Source organism: Brassica oleracea, chromosome C2, assembly GCF_000695525.1.
Source record: "Brassica oleracea var. oleracea cultivar TO1000 chromosome C2, BOL, whole genome shotgun sequence".
Lineage (NCBI taxonomy): Eukaryota > Viridiplantae > Streptophyta > Magnoliopsida > Brassicales > Brassicaceae > Brassica > Brassica oleracea.
In genome coordinates, this window is record NC_027749.1 from 51,777,016 (window position 1) to 51,801,446 (window position 24,431).

Sequence of the window (24,431 nt, forward strand, 5' to 3'; positions counted from 1 at the left end):
GGGAGTGTATTCAATTAATAGTTTGAGGTGATATAAATTTAAAAAATTCTTTTGAAATTCAATTTTAAAAATTATTTGAGATTCAATTTTATCGAATTTGTTATTTGATAAAATATTTAAAGTTCAATGTTACCGAAAATATTTTAAGCTGTGAATTCTATGATTTTTATAGTCATTTTAAAATGTTTAGATAGAGTTTCTTAGTTTATAATATAAAAATCTAAAAACTGTTTTAATTCAATTCACTTAAAATTATCTAAAAAATTCTGATTTCAAATGGTAGATTGAATACACTCTATCGGTTAAGTATGTAAATTATCATGATTAATTACTTCTAAAGCAACCATTTCATCTTTAAATCTTTATAAAAATGTTATATTTATCTGTTATTGTAATTGGAAAAAAAAAAGGCTATCATTTTTAGGTGTTGGTTAAAGTGTTTATACAAAATATCTTTTATTCAAGGCAGAGGCGGGAAAATACGAGAATAAGCCGAAACGACGCCGCTCTGAATATAGCGTTTAGGATTCTCCGGATCAGGACTCCACTGGATCTCACTTACGTTTGGCGTTTCGACAAACGCAACCGCGAACTCACCCACCTTCTCCATCTTCCCGCGCTTCCCAGCTCTGAGAAGTAACCCACTGTTCCGCACGTACGAGAATATCCCGTTTGTGAGCTTCACGATATCCCCGGCCTCGAACGCGTCGCACTCGTCTCCCCACAGCTGTATGTGAACCGACGCCGTTTCATCCGCAGCTAACGCGATGCAGCTCTTCCCGCTCGTGGCCGAGGGTGATGATGTTGATCTTGCTTTGTCGAGGATGATGAAACGCGTGTTTATGTTGTTCTGCGCCGCGGGGACTATGTCCTTGAGGAACGCGTGCATCTTGTCGGAAAATCGTTAGAATGTCCTAAAAGGGTGATTAAGTAATAACTAATAGATAAGCAGATGCAAGACACGCTTTAGGGAAAATATCATTCAGACATTTTGTCGAACAGATTATCTGCAATATGTGTGTATCAAGAGTGTATCTACAATCAATAATCAGTACCCGAAACTTACCTGTTTTGTGTAGAGAGACAGAGTTACTTAGAATCGACAATAGAGACGGCTGAAGGGAGAGGACAACGGCGACGAAGATGGCGAAAGTTCTGATCTGAGAAGAGAGAAAAACGTCGGGAACGCCGCCACTGTAATTTTTATTAACAAACAAGGGCAAATTCGTAAAGTTACTCAGTTACGCTTAAAGTTTTTAAACCCGGTTTTGAGTTGGTTTTCGTATCAGACCGGTTTGATTCCAATACAAATACAATGCCTTAAATCTACTACAGAAGATAAGGCATTGATCAGAAATCTATCAGATTATAATCCTTGTATTTGAGCTGCTAGCTGTACTGAAACAGGTGAAAAACCGAAGAAATGCACAAGCTTGATTTGTGTAATAGATCATATGATATAAATAACATATACATAGCTGTGTTTTTGTATGTATGAATTAGTTATTGTTGGTATGATAATGTCATGATGATGGTTGTCACAATTGGCTGCACACAAGGCTCACCAGAAGATAAACAGAACTTGCATTGCAGCTTAGAAAGTATTTTGGAGCTACTAGTTGTATTGAAACAGGTGAGATAACCAAGGAAAACACAGCCTTTGTTTGTGTAATAGATCATATGATATCATACCTCTTATTAGCTGCGTCTCTGTACATAAGAAATTACTATTTGGTTGGTTATGCACACAGTGCATAACAGTTTGCTCTGTTTCTATTGATTCTTGCATTGATGGAAAACAATTATTTATTAAACATAATGTAAAGTTTCAAAACATGGTAAAAGAGATTAAAAACAAAGCAAAAAAAAAACCATGCCTCCTAAATCATTTATTTTCCTTTTAAAAGAAACCTAGTTAATAGATAAATCTCTCAGCTTCTTCTCCACAGGAGTTGCACTAGCACAGCACATCTTACACCTCATATCAAGCCACGTGTTCCCAGAGGTACAACGATCACAAAGCCAATAAGGACCACCAAAGTTGTCATAAGACTTCACCTTCACGTCATCTATCCCATCTTCCAAAGTCTTACTGAAGTGAAAAAAGAAGTTACCAATACTGCTCGTCGCGTTGGCTACCTTCCACTTGGGGTAAATAGTCTCTTCATAAGTAGTCGCAGAAAAGGCCTTCACGGTCTCCTCCTTCAGCGTCTCCGAGTAACTCTGCACGAGCGTGCTCGCAAAATCTTGCAAGAACCGCAAGTACTCCCTCTTAGAGGCTTGGTACTCGGTGTGGACGTGGTCGTACACACAGCTCCACTTGAGAAACTGTCGGCATTGAACAATCAGCATCAAGCCTTCTCTCATGTTCCGTATGTACTCTTGGCTAGTGAAGTGGGATTCGTCGAAAGATTCTAGCTCGGACTTGGCTTCCACCATTGCGACATCACTCGCCTCCCATCGATCCACACACGTAACGACAACCGCTTCTGGTCCGTTCGCGAGTTGTGGTAGCAACGGTCCAACACAGGCTCCATAGTATCCGTCTGCCGTTTTGTGGGACTCCACTGTCTGCATACACTCGCTACATAAACGACCACTACAAACAAGAGAGTAAACACACAGGTTAGTTTATGATTAGTCAACACTAAAAATCGGTCATGGCAGCAAAACGTTTCTCAAATTTTTATTTTAAAAAAAATCAGTTTAAGCTGCGTCTAAGCAGTAATCTCCTATAAAAAAACTAATTAAAGCCTAACGATTTCTAGAACATTGTTAACAATTAATAAGAGAACCATGACAATCTAATAAGATCTATTTTCTTTTAACCAACCTGCAGTTTAAGCGCTGCTTAGGCACTAATCTAATTAAAGTCTTAACGATTGTTTAACATTTAATAAAAGAAACATGACAATCTTAGAACTATTTTTTTTTACCAACCTAGGCACTAATCTAATTAAAGCCTAATGATTTCTTGAACATTGTTAACATTTAATTAGAGAAACATGACAATTTAATATCAGTTTTTTTTACCAACCTGCAGGCACTAATCTAATTAAAGCCTAATGATTTTCTTCAACATCATTAACACTTAATTAGAGAAACATGACAATCTAAGATCAGTTTTTTTATTTTTACCAACCTGCAGTAGAGACATTCCACAAACCGGAACAGCCTTGAACGAGAACCAACCTCTATAGGAAACTGGCAATGAGGGCAAGGCTTCGTGTTACTTTCGATCCAAGAAACGCTCAGCGACTCTGATAACTTCCCCAAGTCTCTCAACCAATCAGAAGCGTTGTTGCACGTCACAGGTCTGTGCGACTCAAGGCTGCACCTCCCGCAAAAGGTATGACCACATAGACACACAACGTTTAGACCATACTCGTCAAAATAAATGTCTCGGTGAAACTCGATGAAGTAACCGCAACCCGGCGAAGGACAACGTCTGATCGTCAAACCCTTGTTTTGTTCCAGGAAAGATCTGAGAACGTACTCGTTGTGCATGCCTTTAGCCTCCAACGTTAGCATAGCTAGGTTTTTCTCCACGGAGAAGAAGCTATCGTTATAGTTCGAATCGGTTATCAAACCCGATCGCATCAACAGCTTCTCCTTGTCTTCGCTCAAACGCTCCGAAACGCGTTGCGAGTCCCACTGGAGATTCATGAGGAGTACGGTCGCAGCGGGTTTTGAGAGCAAGAAGATCTCGGAGAGATCATCGATCTGTTTGTTCATCTTCTCGTTGAGATCGTCCCTAGTGAGAACAGAGTACTCTCGCTCTGGATCGTGCTCCATGTTTGCTTTTCTTGAAGTTGACGAAGATAGGAAAGAACGAATCACCAAGAGGGCAGATGATCGATTAAGGAAACAGGGTTCATGGTTTACCAAAGACTTCCGTTTTTATAGGAAATCTAGGGTTTCACACGGCTTCGCTATATTCCTTTTTGAAAAAGTAAACTAAGCCCATTGGGCCTTAGTCTTAGCTGATTTTTCCTTTTTCGGATGGATAAAGGTTAATTAGTTGTTGTTCAAAAAAAAAAAAAGGTTAATTAGTTTTATTTTAGTATTAAAAATATGCAAGTGATTAACTATCGACTTGAATTTGATGGTCAAAAATAGATTTGTTAAACCAGATTCTAATGGTTTCCTTTTCCACTGCCTTGGCGTAGATAAAAAGCAGATTTTCTTTGATAATGAAACCTGGCCCATTGGGCCTTAATATTATTTGATTTTTTCCTTTTTCGGCTGGAAAAAAGGTTTAATAACCCAACATTATTCTATTCCTATATTTGATAATTGATTAGTAAATTCATTTTAATAAGGAAATACATAAAACAATTCGCTTGTTGACTTGGGATTGGATGGTCTAAAATAATTTTTTTTTTAATTTGACAAAATCTAAGGCATGTGGGAATATCATAGAGAAGTCAATAACAAGTAATCGGAGTGCTGCGATTGGTTCTTTTTCATGCAAGTGACGTCACAAAGAATTTAAGTTAAGGGTATAATGGTAAAATCAGTAGAACCCTAATAAGAAGCCAACGCCGACGAACCCGTGGCTCGCACGTCGTGCCGCACGAGAAGAGAGAGAGAGAGAGAGAGAGAGAGACCATTCGCTCGAGGGAAAGGCGCGTATATAGCCTCATCAGTCCCGCCTTTTGCTTTTCACCCTCCGTTATAAAAAACTCTCTCTCTGGAAGAAAAATTCGGTTGGTGCTCCGAGAATCCAGGGTTCTGATTTCGCCTCGCCGGTCTCCGTCGTGAGTTCCGATTCGATTCGCTGGATATTGACTTTCACCTGGTACGGGATTTTGAAATTAAACTTCATCGGTTATGATTCGCTTCAGATCTGGAATTTTAGACTTGCTTTTTTCGCTCCTCGTAGATTAGATCGGTTCTCGATTTACATGACTCCTTGTGATTGTTTGATAGGTTTGGGGCTTAGATTATTCATCGTGGAATTGAAACAGAGTTGAATTGGCGTAGTTTTCGAATTTAATCAACTCATTGTTCATGATTTAGTGTGAGACTGTGCATTGTAGCTTTCGTGGAAGCGGAATCGTGTAGCCGTATTGAGAATCTGTGATTGTTCTTTGTTATAGTCAATCTCTTGCGTATGATTCTTATGGATTCTCCTTGTCTTTGTGATTTGCGGCTTAGATTGTGGAATTGACACAGAGTTTTCGAATTTAATGTTTATGTTGAGAATCTGTGATTGTTCTTTGTTATAGTCAATCTCTTGTGTAGCATCTTACGGATTCTCTTTGTCTTGTGATTTGCGGCTTAGATTGTGGAATTGAACAGAGTTGAATTGGCGTATTTTTCGAATATAATCAACTAATTGTTCATGATTTAGTATGAGACTGTGCATTGTTGTTGTTATTGTCAATATCTTGTGTATGATTCTCTTTGGTTTTGTGATTTTTCTAGCAGATACTTTCTTCTGGAGCTATAAGTTATACAGAAAAGGATGTATTTGATTTGAAATGATGGAAGTGGGGTTCTCTCTTATTCATTGGTTGATTAGTTCTGGTGCTGATAGTCCCTTTATTTTCGGATGGCTTGTGACTGGATCATTCGGGCTTCTGGCTGTTGTCTACACGTTTCTCAAATGGCAGAACAAAGTTTCTTTGAATTGGGTTAAAGCTGCTGCTAGGGAGAAGAAGAAGGTATGGAAAAGACTGAGAGTTCCACTTTCTCATCATCAGTGGACTGACGATTACGGCTGTGGGCCGCAGCCATCCACCTGCTGCGTTTGTCTCTACTCTCTTGTTCCGGGCCAGAATGTTTCTAGTAAGGCAGCTCTGAGTATCCCTGTCCATCGATGTTCTGTATGTGGTGTAGCAGCTCACTTTTACTGCTCAGGCTCTGCAGCAAAAGACTGCAAATGCGTTGCGCAGGCCGGCTCTGACCATGTCCGGCATCACTGGTCCGAGAGATGGGTTAACATGGATGACAATGCCGACATGTCTGCGTTTTGCTTCTATTGTGATGAGCCTTGCGGTATTCCTTTCATCGAAGCTTCTCCAATGTGGCACTGTCTTTGGTGCCAGCGCCTCATACATGTCAAGTGTCACATGATTATGTCCAAGGAATCTGGTGATGATTGTGATCTTGGCTCTCTCAGAAGGGTAATCCTCTCTCCAGTAAATGTAAAAGTCAGTGGAGAAAATGGGGTAGATGGAGTACTGAGTACCATTACAAACGAGTTAGCATCTATACGAGGGCAGGTGAGGAGAAAGCGCCATAGGGGTAAAAATGGGAATGTCCAGATTATTAGTGGTAAGCTATTGGAGGATACAGCCAGCAATCCTGTGAAAAGCGTAGTTAATGGGATTGTAGTGAAGAAGCTACGCAGGGACAGGAGCATAGATTGCTTAAAGAACGTCTCTGACATGCCTAGTGGTAAGGGAATGCAAAATGGTGTAGGGGCACCTAAACGAAGTAAAAATGCTGCTTTAAATTTTATGAAGAAGTATAGCTTGGTTGATTTGCCCCCGGATGCAAGACCGCTTTTGGTCTTTATAAATGCCAAGAGCGGAGGTCAACTCGGCCCTTTTCTTCATAGGAGACTTAATATGCTATTAAATCCAGTACAGGTACTGTCTTCTAACTTTATCTTATTGCTAGTAAACATAGCTGTAGTATCACTAACTGATAATCTCTTTGATGAATTATAGGTCTTTGAACTTGGCTCTTGTCAAGGGCCAGATGCTGGTCTAGACCTATTTAGCAAAGTGAAGTACTTTAGAGTTTTGGTCTGCGGGGGAGATGGAACAGTAGCGTGGGTGCTTGATGCCATTGAGAAGCGCAATTTCGAATCCCCTCCACCTGTAGCTATTCTTCCGTTAGGCACAGGAAACGATTTATCTAGAGTTTTGCAGTGGGGAAGAGGTGTTTCAGTAGTTGATGGACAAGGAAGTCTACGAGCGTTTTTGCAAGACATTGATCATGCTGCAGTTACAATGTTGGATCGCTGGAGTGTAAAGATTTTAGAAGAGAAAACCGAAAGTTTTCCAGCAAAAGAAGGCCACAAATTCATGATGAATTACTTAGGTACATTTATTAATCATTTTTTATTTTGGCCTCTGTTTTTAGATCATCAAGTATAGCTGACATTTTGGTTTGTTTAGGTATTGGCTGCGATGCCAAGGTTGCATATGAATTTCACATGATGCGGCAAGAAAACCCAGAGAAGTTTAGTAGTCAGGTACTCCTGTTGTGTTTATCTTACCTGGGACTTATATTAGATATTGAGCACCAGCATGTGAATTATGCTACGTATCATTGTCTTCGGTGTTGTAGGCATTGTGGCTTAACCCAACAATAATCCTATTTAAACAAAGCAAACGTCTGATATATTTGTTTGTTATGCAGTTTGTAAATAAATTGCGATATGCTAAAGAAGGTGCCAGAGATATCATGGATCGAGCATGTGCCGATTTACCATGGCAAGTTTGGCTTGAAGTTGATGGAAAAGACATTGAGATTCCCAAGGTACTGTACTTTAACGAAATCAGTCCTTTCCCCTTCTTGTGTGGTGTGTGTTCTTACATGTTTTTTTACATGTCACTTTCCTCAATGCTGTGCCTGTTTGTTCTTTGCTAATATGGAAATACCAACCACTACTCCTTAAATTGAGACTGAAGTGGATTTGTATAATTGCTTTGTAAAAAAAACAACATCGTTGATTTTCTGGTAATTGAGACTGAAGTGTATTTTACCAAAAGGTTAACATCGTTGCTATTGTTGCTGTTACCTCTAGGAACTGATGTCTCTAATTTCTTTTCCTTTCAGGATTCAGAGGGTCTTATAGTACTTAACATTGGAAGCTACATGGGCGGAGTAGATCTTTGGCAAAATGATTATGAACATGATGATGATAGTTTTAGCATTCAGTCTATGCACGACAAGACTCTGGAGGTCGTATGCGTCCGTGGCGCGTGGCACCTTGGGAAACTACAGGTCTAAGATCTTCTCCTATTGCTCTGTGCTCTTCTTTCTGATGCTTGACCTGTATGAACTTTTAGCAGTATTCCTCATTCAGTCGGAGGCTAAAAGATGTTCATATTAAATGATTAAAAAAACTAAAATTTGTAAACGGGTGAATCTCTCTTTCAGGTGGGTCTTTCGCAGGCTAGGAGGTTAGCACAAGGGAACGTAGTAAGAATACATGTGTCTAGTCCTTTCCCTGTTCAAATAGATGGAGAACCGTTTATTCAGCAACCTGGTAGCTTGGAGATAACTCACCACGGGCAGGTACATCATATTCTCACACACTCTCTCGTCTATCGTATGACTAAATCTCAAGGCTACAAAATCGTATCATGTAATGAATGATGATGTTGATGAAAAGGGTGGATTTTGTGTTGCAGGTGTTTATGTTAAGAAGAGCATCAGATGAACCCAGAGGCCATGCGGCGGCCATAATGAACGAGGTGTTACTGGATGCAGAATGCAAAGGAGTCATAAACGCAGCTCAAAAGAAACAACTTCTTCAACAAATGGCTCTCAATCTCTCCTAGAAGTACAAATTTTGCTAACAATGTCTTACGAGATTTTTGCCTTGTTTTATTTTTATTTGCCTCTGGTGTTTGTGAAGAGTGTCATTGTATAGTGTACTCTGATATTGGCGTCAGAAAAGTGTTAACTAGAAGAGAGAAAAAAAACTTTGATCAATATACATACAGACAGACTCTGGTCGTCTTTTTGGTTATTATACAAAAGCCATGGAGAAGAAAAGAAAGGCTTAATTTGCATCCATTCGTATAAGATTCAGTTACGTGTATTTCCTTCAGAATGAATAGAGTGTGAGAGGTGTTTATTAGGTTCAGCACCCCAAGCGCAAGGACCAGCCAGGCTTGTCCCGTCCATTCAATCTTGTATAAGAGGACGAACTGAAACAGCACTTTAATATTTGTTTAAACAGATTCTTCCTCTTTTAGACATATGAATCAAATGGGAGAATCTCCTATATATTAAACGAGAAACATTATATAATAGAAAAATCTCTTTTAAATATTATAGAGAAATAGAATGTGTCATCTAATTATATAATAAATTTTTATTAAATAAACATAAATTCATTATTAATATTTTTTTTATTATTTCCTTAAATCAAAGTTACGAAATTACCTAATGTGGCTAAAGTATATAGAACAATTAATGATTTTGAATAATAAAGAACTGATAAAAACATTAGTGTATCTTCTATCATATTTGTTTAATTTTAAACTATTAAAATAAATTAAACAACCACAATAACCATATAATAAAAATTTAGATTTTTCTGTACATGTTATATTTTGAATTTTTAAAAATGACTATAAATTACAAAAACTGTTAAAAGTCTCACATTCAAATTTTGTGATCCATAGTTTAAATTTTTTTGTTATGACAAAATACAAATGATTACAAAATTATATAATCAAAAAGTATAATTTAATTAATTATTAAGATTGATATATATATATAACATTTTAAATTAAACTATAAACCATATAAAATACATAAATATTTTAGTTTCAAAATTTACTTTGAATAGTTTTTTTGATAAAAGTTTTGAACGAATATTGATAACAATTTAAATATATATATATATATATATATAAATTACTAAAACTATTAATTCCATAGTTAAATTTTGTTATCATTAATTTAAAGTTTTTGCTATAAATGATACAAATGATCAATAAAACCATATGAGTAGAAAACATCACTTAATAGACATTAATTTTAAAAATATACGATGTATGTTAATATCATTTAAATTTAATTACATATCCTATCATATAGAAAAATAAATTGATTAATAAAATTAATTTATATGTTCGCACCCATTTAATTATATATATAACTACTGATTTTTACTTATTCAATATATATTTATTATTTCATAATATGTAAAAATATATAATACATAAAATAATTTATATATATAATATTTATCCCGCGTAAGGAGCGGGTCGTAACCTAGTTAGCGATTAAACCACCTTAGTTTTGAACAGTACATCTAATCTATTAAAACAGAGTCCTATTTTTTATCTACTTGTCATTAATTTTTGAACCTTTTCTAGAATGTTACAATAATATTACATACACACTACTTAATGATTCAACCGAAATATTTTTAAATTAGACCAACACCGGGTTATAGAACAAAACTGCTGTGGTAAGTCTAAATTAAATTATTAATGAACCGTTGGTTGTCTAATATATTAAAATAAATATACGATACAAAACTTTTATCTATAGATTACATCTTACGTACATAAGTGAAGCAAACCTGGTCGTCTAGACTATCTTGTTGTACAAGAAAAGTTTGTACGTAAGATGTAACATAACAAATTCTTCTGTGTTTGCTTCTGTTCAGATCATTAACTGCAACATAACAAATTCAAATTAATTCATATATTGTCTATCTTAATCTTACTAAACAGCCAAACATACACTTTTTCATGATATATACCGTACATTTGTATCTGTAATATGGCATACGATCTGAAATCACTTTCTTATATTATAAACTTTCAGAAACCTGCAATTATGAACACAATATTGTCCTCCCATTATGAACACAATATTGTCAAGCATATAAAGTTTTATAATACGGAGATTAGAACCGTTTCACCATTATAGATTAGATAAGTTTTGTCTTTTGATTATCATACCTAAACGTAGAATTCATACACGTATATGTAGAGGTATTAATATTTTCATTTATATATTAGCTTTTAGATAAATAGTTGTATATGTATATGTATATCTAATTATATCTATTTATAAAACTCTTAAGTTTGAATGAATTTCTTTGATGCCAAAAAAAAAAAAAACTTAACTCCGTTACTATATTTTTCTTATTCTTTTATATTTGAGAACTGAATATATTTTCACACGATTTTCTTCCTTACCAACGAGCTCCCTATCAATCAGCTTCCCATCTACATTCATTAGATTTCATATCTTAACTTCATATAACGGTTCCTAAAAAATATGCAAATCAAATATAGCTAACAAGTTAGTAGATTATGGAAATCAGAATATATATTTTGATCCTCATTATACCTAACATCTAGTACCAAATCACTATAAATAATCTTCCATCACCTAAACATTTCTCTACACCTCGCAAAAAAAAAAAGCAAAGAGAGACTAATATGGCTATGGTTACATCCAACGAAGTCACAGGCTTGAACAATGTCAAGCCATTTGAACAATGTCAAGTCGTTTGAACAATATCAAACCATTTAAAACTACTTGGAAGGTTGAAGTCAAAGTTCTTCATGACACAAAACTCAAATTATTCGGGTGGAGACTCTTTTGAGTTCATACTCGCAGATAAAACTGTATGTGTGTTTGATAAGTTTGTACATATAAGTTCGTACTAACTACTAACCTTTGGTATCTGAAATTCTCTTTTTCTCTGTTTTTTCGAGATATCCATATATGACACAACAATCTCTCTAAGAGATATGTATGAAGCTGGCCGAAACAGATTTAAAAGAATTCAATTAGCTTAAGTATAAGAAATTTAAAATCTGTTCCCGTACAAACAGATAAAACATGGAGTGTATAAATAATTTATGTCACAGTTATCTATTTTCAAAGACTCCGAAGTATGACTTTCGGTCAAAACGTCTGACCGGCCGTTGGTGATGGTCGAACCAGAAAAAATCATGTCTTCAAAGACGATAATGATGGTCGATCTAGAAGTAGAGATGAGAGATCTATCAACATGAGAAAAATATTGAATCTAACTGTTGGTAAAAATTTGTAATCGTTTACAAAGAAGGTTTACAAACAAAAATTAAAGAGTCTAATCTTAGAGTACTTAGATCGATTGACTTTGGTGATAGAGTGAACAATTTGGTTTAGATTGAAACGATTTTTTTTATGTTTATCGAGGGGAAAAATTTACTCCAGAACCACCAAAAGAGAAGACAAAGAAAATAAAGTTTTTAAACTTTCGAGGTTACACGTTACAATTTACAAATAGTTGACCTTTCCGGAAAAAAAAACTTGTGGCCTTAATTTTATTTTGATCAAACTATAATGTTTTTAATTAATGGGCCAATTTCCTAGACGAAAAGTATTGTTACTTTGCAAATTAATGGGTCTAACGTCTATCAATAATTTTTGATCCGGGCCATATTTGTTTAATTTTTGGGTTTTAACAAACAAACATCCAATATTATATATATATATATATATATATATATATATGTCAAAAACAAAACAATAGTATATTATCCACGTCTTATATTATAAAAAAATGTATAGAAAAAAATATAGTCCCAAAAATCATGATTTCTAAAGATTATCTATTCTAATCTTAGTAACAATTAGGAAGAATTTTCAAAAATATCCGCGCACAGCGCAGATTAGTATCTAGTTGGAATAAAACTAAAGTTTATGATATCATTTCACGTATTATGGATTTAGCTCGTTTCTATCTTTAATTTGTTTTATTAAGCTATATTTATAATAATTATCTTTTAATTTTTGGTCGGCTCTGGATAAATAAGCTCATTTCCATCTATTCTCTGACCAGAATAAATATTATCGAAGAGAACATAACATTTTCAAATTTTATAGCGTATAAAATTCTAGAAAAAATTATAGCCAAAAAGAGACATCATTTTATTTTATATTTATCCAGATAATGCTTTGTATATATTGAGATGTTTGTTTCTGTTTTTTTTGTGTGTTTGAACAAGATTTTTGTTTCTAATTATGTTCATTTCAAAACCGTAAATCATAAAGGATTTCAACGCCTTTTTTGCCAAAAAGAAAACAATAAATGCTTAGATTTTTCAATTTCTAATACAAAAATAGTAGGTTTTTGTTTTTCTAATTCTGCTAGATAATACGGATTTTTTAGTCAACATAATATTGCTTTTCTGAAAAAAAATTGACTAGAAAGATTACATTATCTATTCAAAGTATTCGAAAAAATAAAATAGAACGATTATTAAATATGAAGTCCAGTTTTTTTTTCATAAATTCGAAAATAATATTTCAATTCAAAAAATTATATATCATTTATTACTTATCATCATCGTTTTCTTTAAATCTGGACAGTTTTGTTTTCTCGAAAAAAACGTTATATATATTGAAAAGAAGAAAGCAAAAATAAAAAAGAATCTTGAAAAAAAAAAACACTCAGCTCTCCGCACCATGTATAGTGGGAAGAACTCTTTTTCGAATCTAAACGTCTTTTAGCTCAAAAAGACGATAGATAGCATTCCTCCCCCAGACACATCCTGTTACCTAACCCCCGGAACTCGAGGAGAAACCTATGAACAGAGATTGTTTTTTCCAAAGGTTCTAACTTTTCGCTTGCCCAGATTTAGCCAGAGGTTTGTTTGCTCACTCAAAACCCTCCAGATTCATTTTTTTTTTTCACGCCAAGTTTATTGATCCAGAAATGTTCTCAGATTTGCATGTGGTTGATCTCTCATTTTTGCACATAGTTTATTAGATCTTGATGTCTCTGTTTTAGTCGGTGTGACTCATGAGTCCATGAGAGAACGAAACTGCTGTTTCTTTGTCTGTCTTTTCATTAGGTGTCTCCCCATTAAAATCAGTGGTGGAGATTTGGTAGAGAGATTTAAAAAAAAATTGAATTAATGGCTGCTTAAATCTGCTTATATTAAAAATAAATATAAAGTAATGGCTACTTCATGCTGCTTCAGTTTAATGGGTTGGAGTAAATAGTTGCTTAATCTGCTTCTGTATATATTATATTTGTTTTCTTTATTTACTTGTTAGTGGTTTCTTTCGTTTGGATTTGCTGTAATTGATCCTGCTCAGTTACAACCTGCGTGATAATTATATTGGTTTCAGACATCATATTGTCATATGTCTTTTTGGTCACTTTCCTCTTGTTTTGAATTTGATCTCAGCATGTTTTTGGCTCTTGTAGTATCTGAAAGGTTGGTTTGATATATGGTGATCAAACTGATTATAAATGATAACATTCTTCTCACTTTAAGCATGATACCTTAATCATTAATGAGGTTTTTTAGCTACTTTATCACCCATTAGTTTATGGATTGTTCCTTGTGAGTGTAAGTAAGCTTGGATTCTATTTATTTAATTATTCTGTTTGCCTTTCTAACATTCTTGTTAAAGTGATATGTGACCATCAGCTTGTTCCATTATTTATGTTTATGACATCTTTTAATGCCTTTCTCTCTGCAGGAGCTCGCTCGAAAGAATGCAAAATAGACCATCCCTCTCGTGCTTGTTGTCTTGCAGATTGTCTCTCTTACAGTGTGATTCTATAGTATATTACTAAGTTGCAGTGAGTTGTCTTATCAATGTCTGTAAAGTAGATATTGTTTAGGAGTTGAACTTTTTGTGGTCTTGTGAAGAGCCAAAGATTTTATTATATTCCTAGCTTGATGGGTAAAGAGAATCAGTTGGAGACAGGAGTCAATGATCACGATTGTCCACCCCTCAAGACCGATGAACTAGCAACTGTGGCGCGTTACAGTACAGACAGTGACTCAGGGCTACCAACTTGTCGTGTATGCCACTCCGCAGAATCCGACAAACGAGGAGATGCCGCCTTGGGGTTCTTGGGGATCACTCTCAAAACCAATGCAGACGAAACAGTTGATGATAATGTCACCAAATCTACAGAGACTGATATCGAAATGGGAATCCTGCATCATCATCAGGATCCGTTGCTCGAACTTGGATGTTCTTGCAAGAACGAGCTTGCTCTGGTACACTACGCCTGCGCTCTCAAATGGTTCCTCAACCATGGATCAACCGTGTGTGAGATCTGTGGGATCGCTGCGGAGAATATTAAAACCGCTGATTTCAACAAAGTGGTCATTGCCTTGAGAGACCACACGGCGTTGCATACAGATGCAACCGTGGATACAGACGAAGCTGCTGTCATTAGAAGGCAAAGGCTTAGTGAGATATCTTCATGGTTCGGCCCACATGCCTTGAATAACAACAACAGTAGCTCTGCTGCAGCTTCTCAGGCTGTGTCTGAACAACCTTTAGGTGTTGTGAACTTTGGCGTCTTGCCTATGGAGAACCGTGCGACTAAATGGGCCGTGGAAGGGACAGGGATACTGCTTGCTACTGGTTTGCTCACTGTTACTTTGGTCTGGATCATTGCTCCTCGTGTTGGAAAGGTATGTCATCAATCAAACTGTGTATCTAAGTTGATACTCAGTCCGTTTGGTAGTTTTAGAATTTCAATGCAATTTATGTTATTAATTTTTTACTGTTATATAAATTAAGAAAAAAATTAATGCAATAAAATTTTGATAATAAATAAAAACAAAATTGAATATTTAACCATTTTATAATTTGTCTTTCTTGAGACGGAGGGAGTATATGATTAGTTTTGTTGATTAATGGTTGTTTTAATTGGTGCAGGAAACTGCTAGAAGTGGAATTCATATCCTACTTGGTGGACTATGTGCTTTGATAATAGTCATCTTCTTCAGATTTGTAAGTAAAAATCATCTCATTTTTTTTTACAGATTTTTTTAATTGACTTCTGTTTTTACTAAACGCTAAAAAAAACTTGAAAACAGGTTGTGCTCACTAGAATCAGGTATGGTCCTGCACGCTACTGGGCGATCTTATTCATCTTCTGGTTTCTTGTGTTTGGTATTTGGGCTTCTCGTTCTAGTTCTTCTCACAGTAACTCTTGAATCCATCTATCATCATCATCATCTCTCTGGTCTCTTGTCTCTCTCTCTCTCTCTCTCTCTCTGCCTAAAGTCTTTGTAATCTTCTCTTGGAGATAAAAATGTACATTGTTTTCATCAAAAGAAAAATAAGCTCCTGGTCGTTGATTATGTTGAATACAATTATTTTTACGGCAAACAAATTTTCATTAATTTAAAATGTGATTACAAAGATATTAAACAACTACTAGAAAACAAAGTGTTGTATACACTATACAACATATATATGAATACATTGTGATTTGAAATGGTCACTGTTTCTTTTACAGTTTTTTTTTTTTTTGAAACTCCTTTTACAGTTCGGTTTCTTTTACAGTTCTTTTTTTTTTTTTTTTTCGACCAGAAAAAAAAAACAAAACAAAACATAAAAACATACGTCAATCTTGCTGATGAGTGTCTGATAGACCAGTGGACAACTTCATTTGTCCTTTCATCAGATGTTGAATAACCTGAAGTGTTGAAAGTCTCAGTAACTTGTTTAGCCCAGCTTGGTTTCCGGGTCAGGATCCGACACCGAGTTCCCCCTCCGGTGCTTTTTGCCGGGTACTCTGAGAAAGCTTTCAAACTCTATGCTCTTTACAACTTTACCCCTGAGAACCAAAACTCCAATTGAAGAAGGGTTTCTGCTCCAGCGGGTCCTCGAACATAGCGGCGAAATCAGACTGATACGGAAACTGAGGGACAAAAGCGTCATTTTGCAGCAAGGAACCAAACATGGACGCATCAAACGCGTCCTCAAGATCAACCCATTTCGACTCGCTCTGAACCTCGGAGGAACACGTGACGTCCGGTGAAATCACGTGACTCGAGCATTTCGAATCCGACGTCGTAGTAGTATTAGTAATCACCATCATCACCCTCTCTTTCTCATCCGCCGGATAATACTTCTCCACCGTTCCTTTCTTATTGTAAATCCGACATAACACCCAATCATCAAGCTGCAAAAATTTTCCCGACAAAAACCATTAATCATATGGATTCAGACAAGATCCAAAGACAGTTAATAAAGCGTGATGTCACGGCCCATTAAGAGCCCAAGGCCCATTTACGTACTCTTAAGTTGTTCATCCTGTTCGAAGAAGCAGACCGGTCAACATTAGCGAGGCGATACTCGTGCATAATCCAATTCGTCTTCACTCCTCTCGGAGCTTTCCCTGCGTAGAAGACAAGCGCTTTCTTAATCCCCAACGTCTTCGGTTTACCGATCGGTTTATCAGCTCCAGTCGCTTTCCAATAACCGGTTCCAGCTGCCCGGTTTGGACGCGAACCGTTTGGGTATTTCCGGTCTCGGTGTGAGAAGAAGTACCATTCTTTCTCTCCGTACAAAGCCATGTCTGAAAACAAAATTAAAAAAAAAAATAGAATTTTTAATTTAAAAATTAAAATCAATAAAACTTGTACAGATCGTGTAATAATAACCTGGAAGCTCCCACGGATTGAACTTGTACAGATCAATCTCCGCGATCACCGGAACGGTGATCGGCTCCGACGCGCATCTCCGGCAGAGATAGAACTTCACTAGCTCTTCGTCCGTCGGGTGAAATCGGAATCCCGCCGGTAAATTTAGCTCCGCCTTCATTTTGTTGGTTTTTAATCGGCGATTGTAATCGAGGAGAAGAGAGTGAGTCCGTGGAGGTTTTATAGAGGAAGAGGTTCGTGAACCGCACATGGGTGGTTTGGTTTCGCGACACGTGTGTCGGGACCAACCGCTTTCTCTTCAACGTTGACCGCGCGGACACACGTGTCGTGGAATAATTGGGGTAATCGAGTGTGATGTCATTGCTTCCGTCATCCGCACGAACCTTTATCTGCTGCTTCTCGGTGTATGCTTGTGCACGTTGTTCTCTGGTCAATGTATATATTTGTGGCTTGTGAGTGGAGGTGGAAGAGTGTTACGGTGCGCTTCACCGCACCGGAGTAGTGATATGTTATCTCATCGCGTATGTCATTGGGGTGACGTCATCTTAGTCGCACGCCGGCTTATTTACGCAAGTCGTAAAGCTGAATTGCGATAATCGACAGTTTCTTCTTCCTGACTTAACATTTCCACATTAAACCACACTTTATATAAACACATGTTTCTTTAATTTATAGTTGACGAATGTTGTTTATTACTTTTTTAACTAATTTTGTGTTACAATGGATAATGAATTCTAATAGGCTTTTAGGCAGAGTAACAATATTAAATCAATGCATGAATAACATTTGTTCATTAAAATCAAGTATGATAAGAAAATAATCAGCATAACTTGCCAAAAAGTTAGTCTGTATTCAGCATTCTTAAGCTGATAAATGTTTCTTGAACTTTGTAAAATGGATTCGTAAAAGATATTTATAAACTAACATTAATATTTTTTTAGTTACAAAAAAAAACTAACATAAATATTTTTTTATTAATACATAGCTATAGCAGCCAGATGTACAAGCCCAATTTAAGGGCTTTGAAAAAAACTTGAGACCCATTTTAAAGCCACGTTTATCTTAACGTGAAGGCTGCTGTATTGGGCAAGTCCTGTCTTTCAAGTTCCAATTTCTCTGTCGTGCACGCTAGAACCTGAATCACTTTTCCAGAATCATTATCTGGCCGCTTCAACTTTTCCAGAAATTCCGCCTATTGACAAACTTACCCTTCATTTACTAGTTAATACTGCTAATCACTTGTTCTTTTCTTTGGCTCACATTCGCACCGATGACCTTAAGTCAAATCCAAAAATGTTGTCGAGATAATTTATCTCCTAGGCAATGAGCACAAATCAACAATGGTATGATCTTTATGTTAAAAGTTTATACATTGTTCATTTAATTTTAGTTTTACGTTCTAAATTATAAAATCCCCAAATAGCTAGTCTTATACTTGGTGATTTTATATTCTAAATTATATAGTCATTATCTTAGATTTATATATATGTAAACTATGATTTGTGTATATCTAGATAACAGCACATTATATACGAAGTTATCCTAGATACTCAATATCTTCCAGATAATAAAATACCTGTCGAGACTCGACAGAGTACTTATCCTAATAGTTGATACTGACTACTTTGGTTGATACGTTACCATCCTTGGCAAAAGAAAAAAGACCATACTAAAAATGAATGGAATTCTTATCAGAAGGGCATTTTAGTCAATCTGTAGCTGTTTTAGACTTATGTAATGCGTTAATACGTACGCCCACATGTTTGATGCGTGTGTATATATATAAACACACATGTTCGAACAGTAATCAGTAATAGAAATTAAACATCAAAGAGACAAAGAGGAAGAAAAGAAAGAAGATGATGTCCGGTCGGGTCGCATCGTGTTGGATTCTTGTGGCGATGGTTGTTGTTCTCTCCACAGCTCCCGCCGGCGGTGATACGGCGGAGAAGGGAGTAACGTATGACGGACGGTCTTTGATTATCGATGGACAGAGGAAACTTCTCTTCTCCGGTTCCATTCATTATCCTCGCAGCACACCCGAGGTAAATATTCTTCACTTTATATGTATAATATAGTATAAGATATTCTGCATATAATCAAATCAAACATCGTAATGTGATAATGTGGTCATTAGCTCAACCCTAACTATTGTGTCAGAGGTCCTTAGTTTAAATGACTGTTTGGACAAAATTGATATTGCATGCTATGGTTTTAGGTTTAAGAGAATTACGGCTTCCGCCAGAACCTCTTGGTAATTAAAAAAAAGTGATAATGTGTATATGTCTCTCACATTTTGGCAAGTGTAAACAATAATGGTAGGTTGTAAAAATATGGTTGGACCAGAACTTGTGTCATACTGATGTAATATGACAAAACTCTGATATATATGACAAAATAAATCCAGTGTATTAATTTTGGATATTACAAATTAGATGCGAGGTTGCTTGAAAAATGAATTTTGGAATATATCAAATGATACTTAATGTAACTGAACTATTTTATAAATAATTAATTATAGTTGCTGAAGGTGTTTTCGCTTTTTATGTACCGTCTTTCGTGAGAAACTCTTTTTTACTTAAAACATTTTTTAGGAAATTAAGATGTATTTAGTTTTTGGTAATTTTGTTTGATGATTGAAAATGTAACTAACATCTAGTGGAAACCGATTTTAAGCACGACATCAGTAGGTAGGAATAACACTAATCAGAAGTTTATGCCGTGTACGTGATAATTAGTTTTGATATTATTAAATAATACATTAAAATCGAAATAGACATGCATTACGTAGTGAAGCGAAATTGATCTGTCAAGTATTATTTGTAAATTATTTTATTGTATGGTTCACAAGGTTTATCTATTAAGCTTCACTATCAAGATTAAGACAGAGATTTCCATCTAATACGACATCTTTGACTCTTTGACTTTACTGAAAATGAAAGTCACGGGTCTTAAAACGACATAGTTTTTGTTCTTTTTATAGGCTCCACTGATATGTTGTCATTGTCTACTTCTTTGACTTTTTTTGTACTTCTAAAAATTATCATATATACTAAAATAATCGATTAGAAGTTGTGAATTAATTCATTTATAAATCCTAAACTAATTAGCGTATATTCGTTCTCAGTGCTTCCTTAATGTTCTTCTCATGGTTGATAAGTAAAAATAAAATTGATTGAATAAATGAATAAACTAATCATATCAAGTAAAAGGTCAAAATGTGTGAAACAATAATACATAACAATAGTTTTTTGTTGTTGGCCTACATAAACAATCGTTTACTAAGTGACATGTGATGATCATTGTTTCTTAGCCTTATTATCATTAGGTCTTTGACAACTTTAACACAATCACGTGAACAAATCTTCTTATGTCATTAAAATCTCTAATCAATGGGGATCCAAAGACAACCAGTCTTATTCTTGCTGCGAAATGCGTTAACGTTTCAATTATTTGAATGATTTTACTGTATCATTAACTTTAAAATAATTTATTTAATAAATATATGATTGTGTTTGTTTATGCAGATGTGGCCCTCTCTGATAAAGAAGACAAAGGAAGGAGGCATCGATGTGATCCAAACGTACGTTTTTTGGAACCTCCATGAGCCCAAGCTCGGACAGGTTGGTCCATTTACTAATTTATCTCTGTGAAATTTATAATTTGTTACTTTTTATATAACAGAATAACATTTAGTTTTTTTTCTGCTAAAATAATTTAAGATATAGTTTTTTTTTACTAAACTTTAAGATATAGTTTCTTGAATAAAATGAACATTTGCAGTATGATTTTAGTGGAAGAAACGATTTGGTGAAGTTTATTAAAGAAATTAGATCACAAGGTCTCTATGTCTGCCTACGTATTGGACCCTTCGTCGAAGCTGAATGGAATTATGGGTATACTAATTATAAACTCAAAATAATTTCTTATTTAACATTGAAAATTTGGTTTAATAATTTTGACAACCGCTTTGGTTAACCAGAGGATTGCCATTTTGGTTACGGGATGTACCCGGTATGGTATACCGAACCGATAACGAGCCATTCAAGTTCCACATGCAAAGATTCACCAGTAAGATCGTAAATTTGATGAAATCGGAGGGCTTATATGCGTCTCAAGGAGGTCCAATCATTCTTTCTCAGGTAAATGAACTTCACTATTTATTGTTCATCTGAAACCAATGTCAAGGAACCAAAGCAAAACCAAAAAAGTAGGATTAACTAACTAAACCGAACCAGTGCTTAACCATAGCAACCCCAATCATGATCATTGACTTTGAAACCAGTGGAATGAGCTGGGGCAACACTTCTCATTTTAGGGTTTAGTTAGTATAGCTGATAGTAGAATAATAACATTAAGTTTTTACGGTTTAGTCGAACCGGACCGGTTAGCTTCTAATTACATGTGAATGTGTTTGTTTGAGTTCATGTGATTTTAATAATATAGATAGAGAACGAGTACGGGAACGTGGAGGCAGCTTTTCATGAGAAAGGAGCATCGTACGTCAAGTGGGCAGCTCAAATGGCGGTAGGGCTTCAGACCGGTGTGCCATGGATCATGTGCAAGCAGCCCGATGCTCCTGATCCAGTGGTTCGTACCGTACCCTACCGGTTACTTATTTAAGATCAATGTTTCTTTCCTCTTAAAGATACGATGATTTAATTTATAGATCAATACTTGCAATGGAATGAGATGCGGCGAGACATTTCCAGGACCAAACTCACCTAATAAACCTAAAATGTGGACTGAAGATTGGACATCTTTGTAAGGGTTTACTTCATTGTCTATTTCGAATTTTCCTTTTCTTGTCCAAGAAGTTAACTATGTTTGATAAAAACAGCTATCAATTTTATGGAGGAACACCTTATATTAGATCTGCTGAGGATATAGCTTTCCATGCAGCTCTTTTCATTGCGAAAAACGGAAGCTACATCAACTACTACATGGTAAATAATATTCGATATTTCTTCTTTAAACATTAGCGGTCTTAAAATTTTGGAGGCCATAAATATTTAGAAATAATTTGTATAAGGAATTTAAAAATAATAATAATTTAGAGGCATATATCTATGTATAATATCTCTTAAAATTTTAAGGATGAAAACAATGTTTCACTGGATTGTGCCTATAGCACGTCCATGTCTATAACTATAAACATTAGGAACTAATCATCAACCATAATTTTATACAGTACCATGGTGGAACAAACTTTGGAAGGACATCATCTTCATATTTCATTACAGGATATTATGATCAAGCTCCTCTTGATGAATACGGTTCGAGCTAAAGCTCTTAAATCCGGTTCTTAGCATCAGTCATTATTTGGAAAGATAACTAATAAACCTGATTCTGATCTTGTTTCGTGTTAAAAGGTCTTTTAAGACAGCCAAAGTACGGTCACTTGAAGGAGCTTCACGCTGCTATAAAATCCTCAGCAAATCCTTTGCTTCAAGGGAAGCAAACGATTCTCTCCTTGGGACCAATGCAACAAGCTTATGTCTTTGAAGATGAGAACAGTGGATGCGTTGCGTTTCTGGTGAACAACGACGCGAGAAAAGCCATTCAAATACAGTTCAGAAACAATGCGTATAGCTTGCTTCCCAAGTCAATTGGTATTCTTCAGAATTGCAAAAACCTAATCTATGAAACAGCAAAGGTGAATGTGGCGAAGAACATGAGAGTTACAACGCCGGTTCAGGTGTTCAATGTTCCAGACAAATGGGAAGTGTTTAGAGAATCAATCCCAACATTCTCAGACACACCTTTGAAGACTAAAGCTTTGTTGGAACATACCAACTTGACAAAGGACAAGAGTGATTATCTTTGGTACACTTTAAGGTAATATATTAGACATGTTTCTCGTCACATTTCTAATGTTTATTTATTTTTATTTTTTTTGCTAATGTTTATTTCTCACTTCTAAAACACTTTTGGCTCGTTGAATTTAAGGTTTGAGTCGAGTTCACCTTGCGCGAACCCGTCTCTCTACATTGAGTCATTAGGACATGTGGTTCACGTGTTCGTCAATCATGCACTAGCAGGTACACAATTATAAGAGATTATTTTAGAAAAATCGTTTTGTTTATGACCGATTTGCCGCATTTTTAGAACATTACTATTTTGGTTACGAATGTGTTCAATTTTCAAATATAGTGGAAGTGTGTTCTTGCAGGTTCTGGGCATGGAAGCAGAAACATCACGGTGGTTAAACTCCAAGTTCCAGTTAGCTTAATCAACGGACAAAACAACATTTCAATCCTTAGCGGCATGGTCGGTTTACCGGTACGGTATTTGATTAAACCAAACCCCGGTTTAATAGTTTCTTGTATTACACAGATTAGAACCATGACACGTTTTTTCTCATCCTATGAATAAAAGGACTCTGGGGCTTACATGGAGAGGAAATCTTATGGACTAACCAAAGCTCAAATTAGCTGTGGTGGGACAAATGCCATTGATTTGAGTGGATCTCAATGGGGTTACTTGGTAATATGAAAACGTCTGAGGTCATGAATTTGTTGTGTTGATAAATAAGTAAAATAACCTAACATGTATGTCTTGTGAAGGTGGGTTTGGTAGGGGACAAAGTTAAGTTACATCAATGGGCGAATCTAAAGAGCGTGAAGCGGAGTACCAATGACGCTGGACTCATTAAGAATTGCCCTCTTGCTTGGTACAAGGTATGCCTCTATTATTAATATACTAGATTAAGACCCGCACCTTGCGCGGGATAAAAATTATATATATAAATTATTTTATGTATTATATGTTTTTACATATTATGAAATAATAAATATATATTAAATAATTAAAAGTCAGTAACTATTACATATATAATAAAATTGGTGCGAACGTATAAATCAATTTTATTAATACAAACAATTTTTTTAAAAAATTTGATAGGATATGTAATTAAATTTAAATGATATTAACATACATAGTATATTTTTAATATTAATGTCTATTTTTTTTAATGGTGTTTTCTACTCATATGTTTTTTTTATCATGTGTATCTTTAATAGCAAAAACTTTAAATTACTGATAACAAAATTTTCATTGTGGGACTAATAATTTTAGTAATTGATAATTTAAAAAAATTTATCAATGTTAGTTCAAAACTTTTATCAAAAAAATTATTCAAAGTAAATTTTGAAACTAAAATATTTATTTATTCAATATGGTTTATAGTTTAATTTAGAATGATATATATATACATATATATTTTAAATCTTAATGATTAATTAAATTAGACTTTTACTTATATGATTTTGTAATCATTTGTATTTTGTCATA

The 24,431-nt window shown here is 35.2% G+C and overlaps 6 protein-coding genes across 7 annotated transcripts in view; 3 read left to right on the forward strand and 3 right to left on the reverse strand.

Moving 5' to 3' along the window:
* Nucleotides 1-419: 419 nt before the first annotated feature.
* Nucleotides 420-1,260, reverse strand: LOC106326185 (SOSS complex subunit B homolog). Its single transcript, XM_013764202.1, has 2 exons — nucleotides 1,067-1,260; nucleotides 420-914 (listed from the first exon to the last, which is right to left on the reverse strand). The coding sequence occupies exon 2, from the start codon at nucleotides 887-889 to the stop codon at nucleotides 461-463; it is 429 nt and encodes a 142-aa protein (XP_013619656.1). The 5' UTR covers nucleotides 890-914; nucleotides 1,067-1,260; the 3' UTR covers nucleotides 420-460.
* Nucleotides 1,261-1,716: 456 nt separating this feature from the next.
* Nucleotides 1,717-3,880, reverse strand: LOC106324997 (probable E3 ubiquitin-protein ligase ARI13). Its single transcript, XM_013763013.1, has 2 exons — nucleotides 3,143-3,880; nucleotides 1,717-2,599 (listed from the first exon to the last, which is right to left on the reverse strand). The coding sequence occupies exons 1-2, from the start codon at nucleotides 3,793-3,795 to the stop codon at nucleotides 1,912-1,914; spliced, it is 1,341 nt and encodes a 446-aa protein (XP_013618467.1). The 5' UTR covers nucleotides 3,796-3,880; the 3' UTR covers nucleotides 1,717-1,911.
* A 693-nt stretch (nucleotides 3,881-4,573) lies between these two features.
* LOC106319005 (diacylglycerol kinase 2) lies at nucleotides 4,574-8,716 on the forward strand. 2 transcript variants are annotated; one of them, XM_013757210.1, is made up of 8 exons: nucleotides 4,574-4,801; nucleotides 5,431-6,599; nucleotides 6,681-7,056; nucleotides 7,134-7,210; nucleotides 7,378-7,497; nucleotides 7,798-7,965; nucleotides 8,122-8,259; nucleotides 8,376-8,716. In XM_013757210.1, the coding sequence occupies exons 2-8, from the start codon at nucleotides 5,487-5,489 to the stop codon at nucleotides 8,523-8,525; spliced, it is 2,142 nt and encodes a 713-aa protein (XP_013612664.1). In that variant the 5' UTR covers nucleotides 4,574-4,801; nucleotides 5,431-5,486; the 3' UTR covers nucleotides 8,526-8,716. The 2 variants fall into 2 exon arrangements, with proteins under 2 accessions (XP_013612664.1, XP_013612657.1); XM_013757203.1 differs by having other exon boundaries at nucleotides 4,581-4,801; nucleotides 5,434-6,599.
* A 4,384-nt stretch (nucleotides 8,717-13,100) lies between these two features.
* Nucleotides 13,101-15,837, forward strand: LOC106327293. Its single transcript, XM_013765415.1, has 4 exons — nucleotides 13,101-13,358; nucleotides 14,203-15,155; nucleotides 15,403-15,477; nucleotides 15,564-15,837. Exons 2-4 carry the CDS (start codon nucleotides 14,406-14,408, stop codon nucleotides 15,681-15,683), a joined length of 945 nt encoding a protein of 314 aa, XP_013620869.1. The 5' UTR covers nucleotides 13,101-13,358; nucleotides 14,203-14,405; the 3' UTR covers nucleotides 15,684-15,837.
* A 149-nt stretch (nucleotides 15,838-15,986) lies between these two features.
* On the reverse strand, nucleotides 15,987-17,358 carry LOC106327294 (NAC domain-containing protein 102-like). Its single transcript, XM_013765416.1, has 3 exons — nucleotides 17,139-17,358; nucleotides 16,773-17,053; nucleotides 15,987-16,657 (listed from the first exon to the last, which is right to left on the reverse strand). The coding sequence occupies exons 1-3, from the start codon at nucleotides 17,296-17,298 to the stop codon at nucleotides 16,304-16,306; spliced, it is 795 nt and encodes a 264-aa protein (XP_013620870.1). The 5' UTR covers nucleotides 17,299-17,358; the 3' UTR covers nucleotides 15,987-16,303.
* Nucleotides 17,359-18,920: 1,562 nt separating this feature from the next.
* The window catches only part of LOC106327712 (beta-galactosidase 6), a 6,401-nt gene continuing 890 nt past the window's right edge, over nucleotides 18,921-24,431 (forward strand). The window contains exons 1-13 of the mRNA XM_013765947.1: nucleotides 18,921-19,183; nucleotides 20,666-20,761; nucleotides 20,922-21,034; nucleotides 21,121-21,280; nucleotides 21,585-21,728; nucleotides 21,808-21,902; nucleotides 21,979-22,084; nucleotides 22,330-22,414; nucleotides 22,511-22,976; nucleotides 23,088-23,179; nucleotides 23,311-23,420; nucleotides 23,517-23,624; nucleotides 23,705-23,818. Of these exons, the coding sequence (XP_013621401.1) occupies nucleotides 18,998-19,183; nucleotides 20,666-20,761; nucleotides 20,922-21,034; nucleotides 21,121-21,280; nucleotides 21,585-21,728; nucleotides 21,808-21,902; nucleotides 21,979-22,084; nucleotides 22,330-22,414; nucleotides 22,511-22,976; nucleotides 23,088-23,179; nucleotides 23,311-23,420; nucleotides 23,517-23,624; nucleotides 23,705-23,818 (1,875 nt within the window). The 5' untranslated portion in view covers nucleotides 18,921-18,997. The remainder of the gene's footprint in view (nucleotides 19,184-20,665; nucleotides 20,762-20,921; nucleotides 21,035-21,120; nucleotides 21,281-21,584; nucleotides 21,729-21,807; nucleotides 21,903-21,978; nucleotides 22,085-22,329; nucleotides 22,415-22,510; nucleotides 22,977-23,087; nucleotides 23,180-23,310; nucleotides 23,421-23,516; nucleotides 23,625-23,704; nucleotides 23,819-24,431) is intronic.

What these genes read in the sequence shown, in the direction of transcription:
- LOC106327294 (XM_013765416.1), bottom strand. Translation starts at nt 17,298, where the DNA reads ATGAAGGCGGAGCTAAATTTACCGGCGGGATTCCGATTTCACCCGACG. An exon ending in CAATCCGTGGGAGCTTCCAG is followed by an intron (nt 17,054 to 17,138) that starts GTTATTATTACA and finishes TTTTGTTTTCAG; the next exon opens with ACATGGCTTTGTACGGAGAG. An exon ending in ACAGGATGAACAACTTAAGA is followed by an intron (nt 16,658 to 16,772) that starts GTACGTAAATGG and finishes AAATTTTTGCAG; the next exon opens with CTTGATGATTGGGTGTTATG.
- LOC106319005 (XM_013757210.1), top strand. Translation starts at nt 5,487, where the DNA reads ATGATGGAAGTGGGGTTCTCTCTTATTCATTGGTTGATTAGTTCTGGT. An exon ending in TGCTATTAAATCCAGTACAG is followed by an intron (nt 6,600 to 6,680) that starts GTACTGTCTTCT and finishes GATGAATTATAG; the next exon opens with GTCTTTGAACTTGGCTCTTG. An exon ending in AGATAACTCACCACGGGCAG is followed by an intron (nt 8,260 to 8,375) that starts GTACATCATATT and finishes TTTGTGTTGCAG; the next exon opens with GTGTTTATGTTAAGAAGAGC.
- LOC106326185 (XM_013764202.1), bottom strand. Translation starts at nt 889, where the DNA reads ATGCACGCGTTCCTCAAGGACATAGTCCCCGCGGCGCAGAACAACATA.
- LOC106327293 (XM_013765415.1), top strand. Translation starts at nt 14,406, where the DNA reads ATGGGTAAAGAGAATCAGTTGGAGACAGGAGTCAATGATCACGATTGT. An exon ending in TTGCTCCTCGTGTTGGAAAG is followed by an intron (nt 15,156 to 15,402) that starts GTATGTCATCAA and finishes TAATTGGTGCAG; the next exon opens with GAAACTGCTAGAAGTGGAAT. An exon ending in TAGTCATCTTCTTCAGATTT is followed by an intron (nt 15,478 to 15,563) that starts GTAAGTAAAAAT and finishes ACTTGAAAACAG; the next exon opens with GTTGTGCTCACTAGAATCAG.
- LOC106324997 (XM_013763013.1), bottom strand. Translation starts at nt 3,795, where the DNA reads ATGGAGCACGATCCAGAGCGAGAGTACTCTGTTCTCACTAGGGACGAT. An exon ending in GTGGAATGTCTCTACTGCAG is followed by an intron (nt 2,600 to 3,142) that starts GTTGGTAAAAAT and finishes TCTTGTTTGTAG; the next exon opens with TGGTCGTTTATGTAGCGAGT.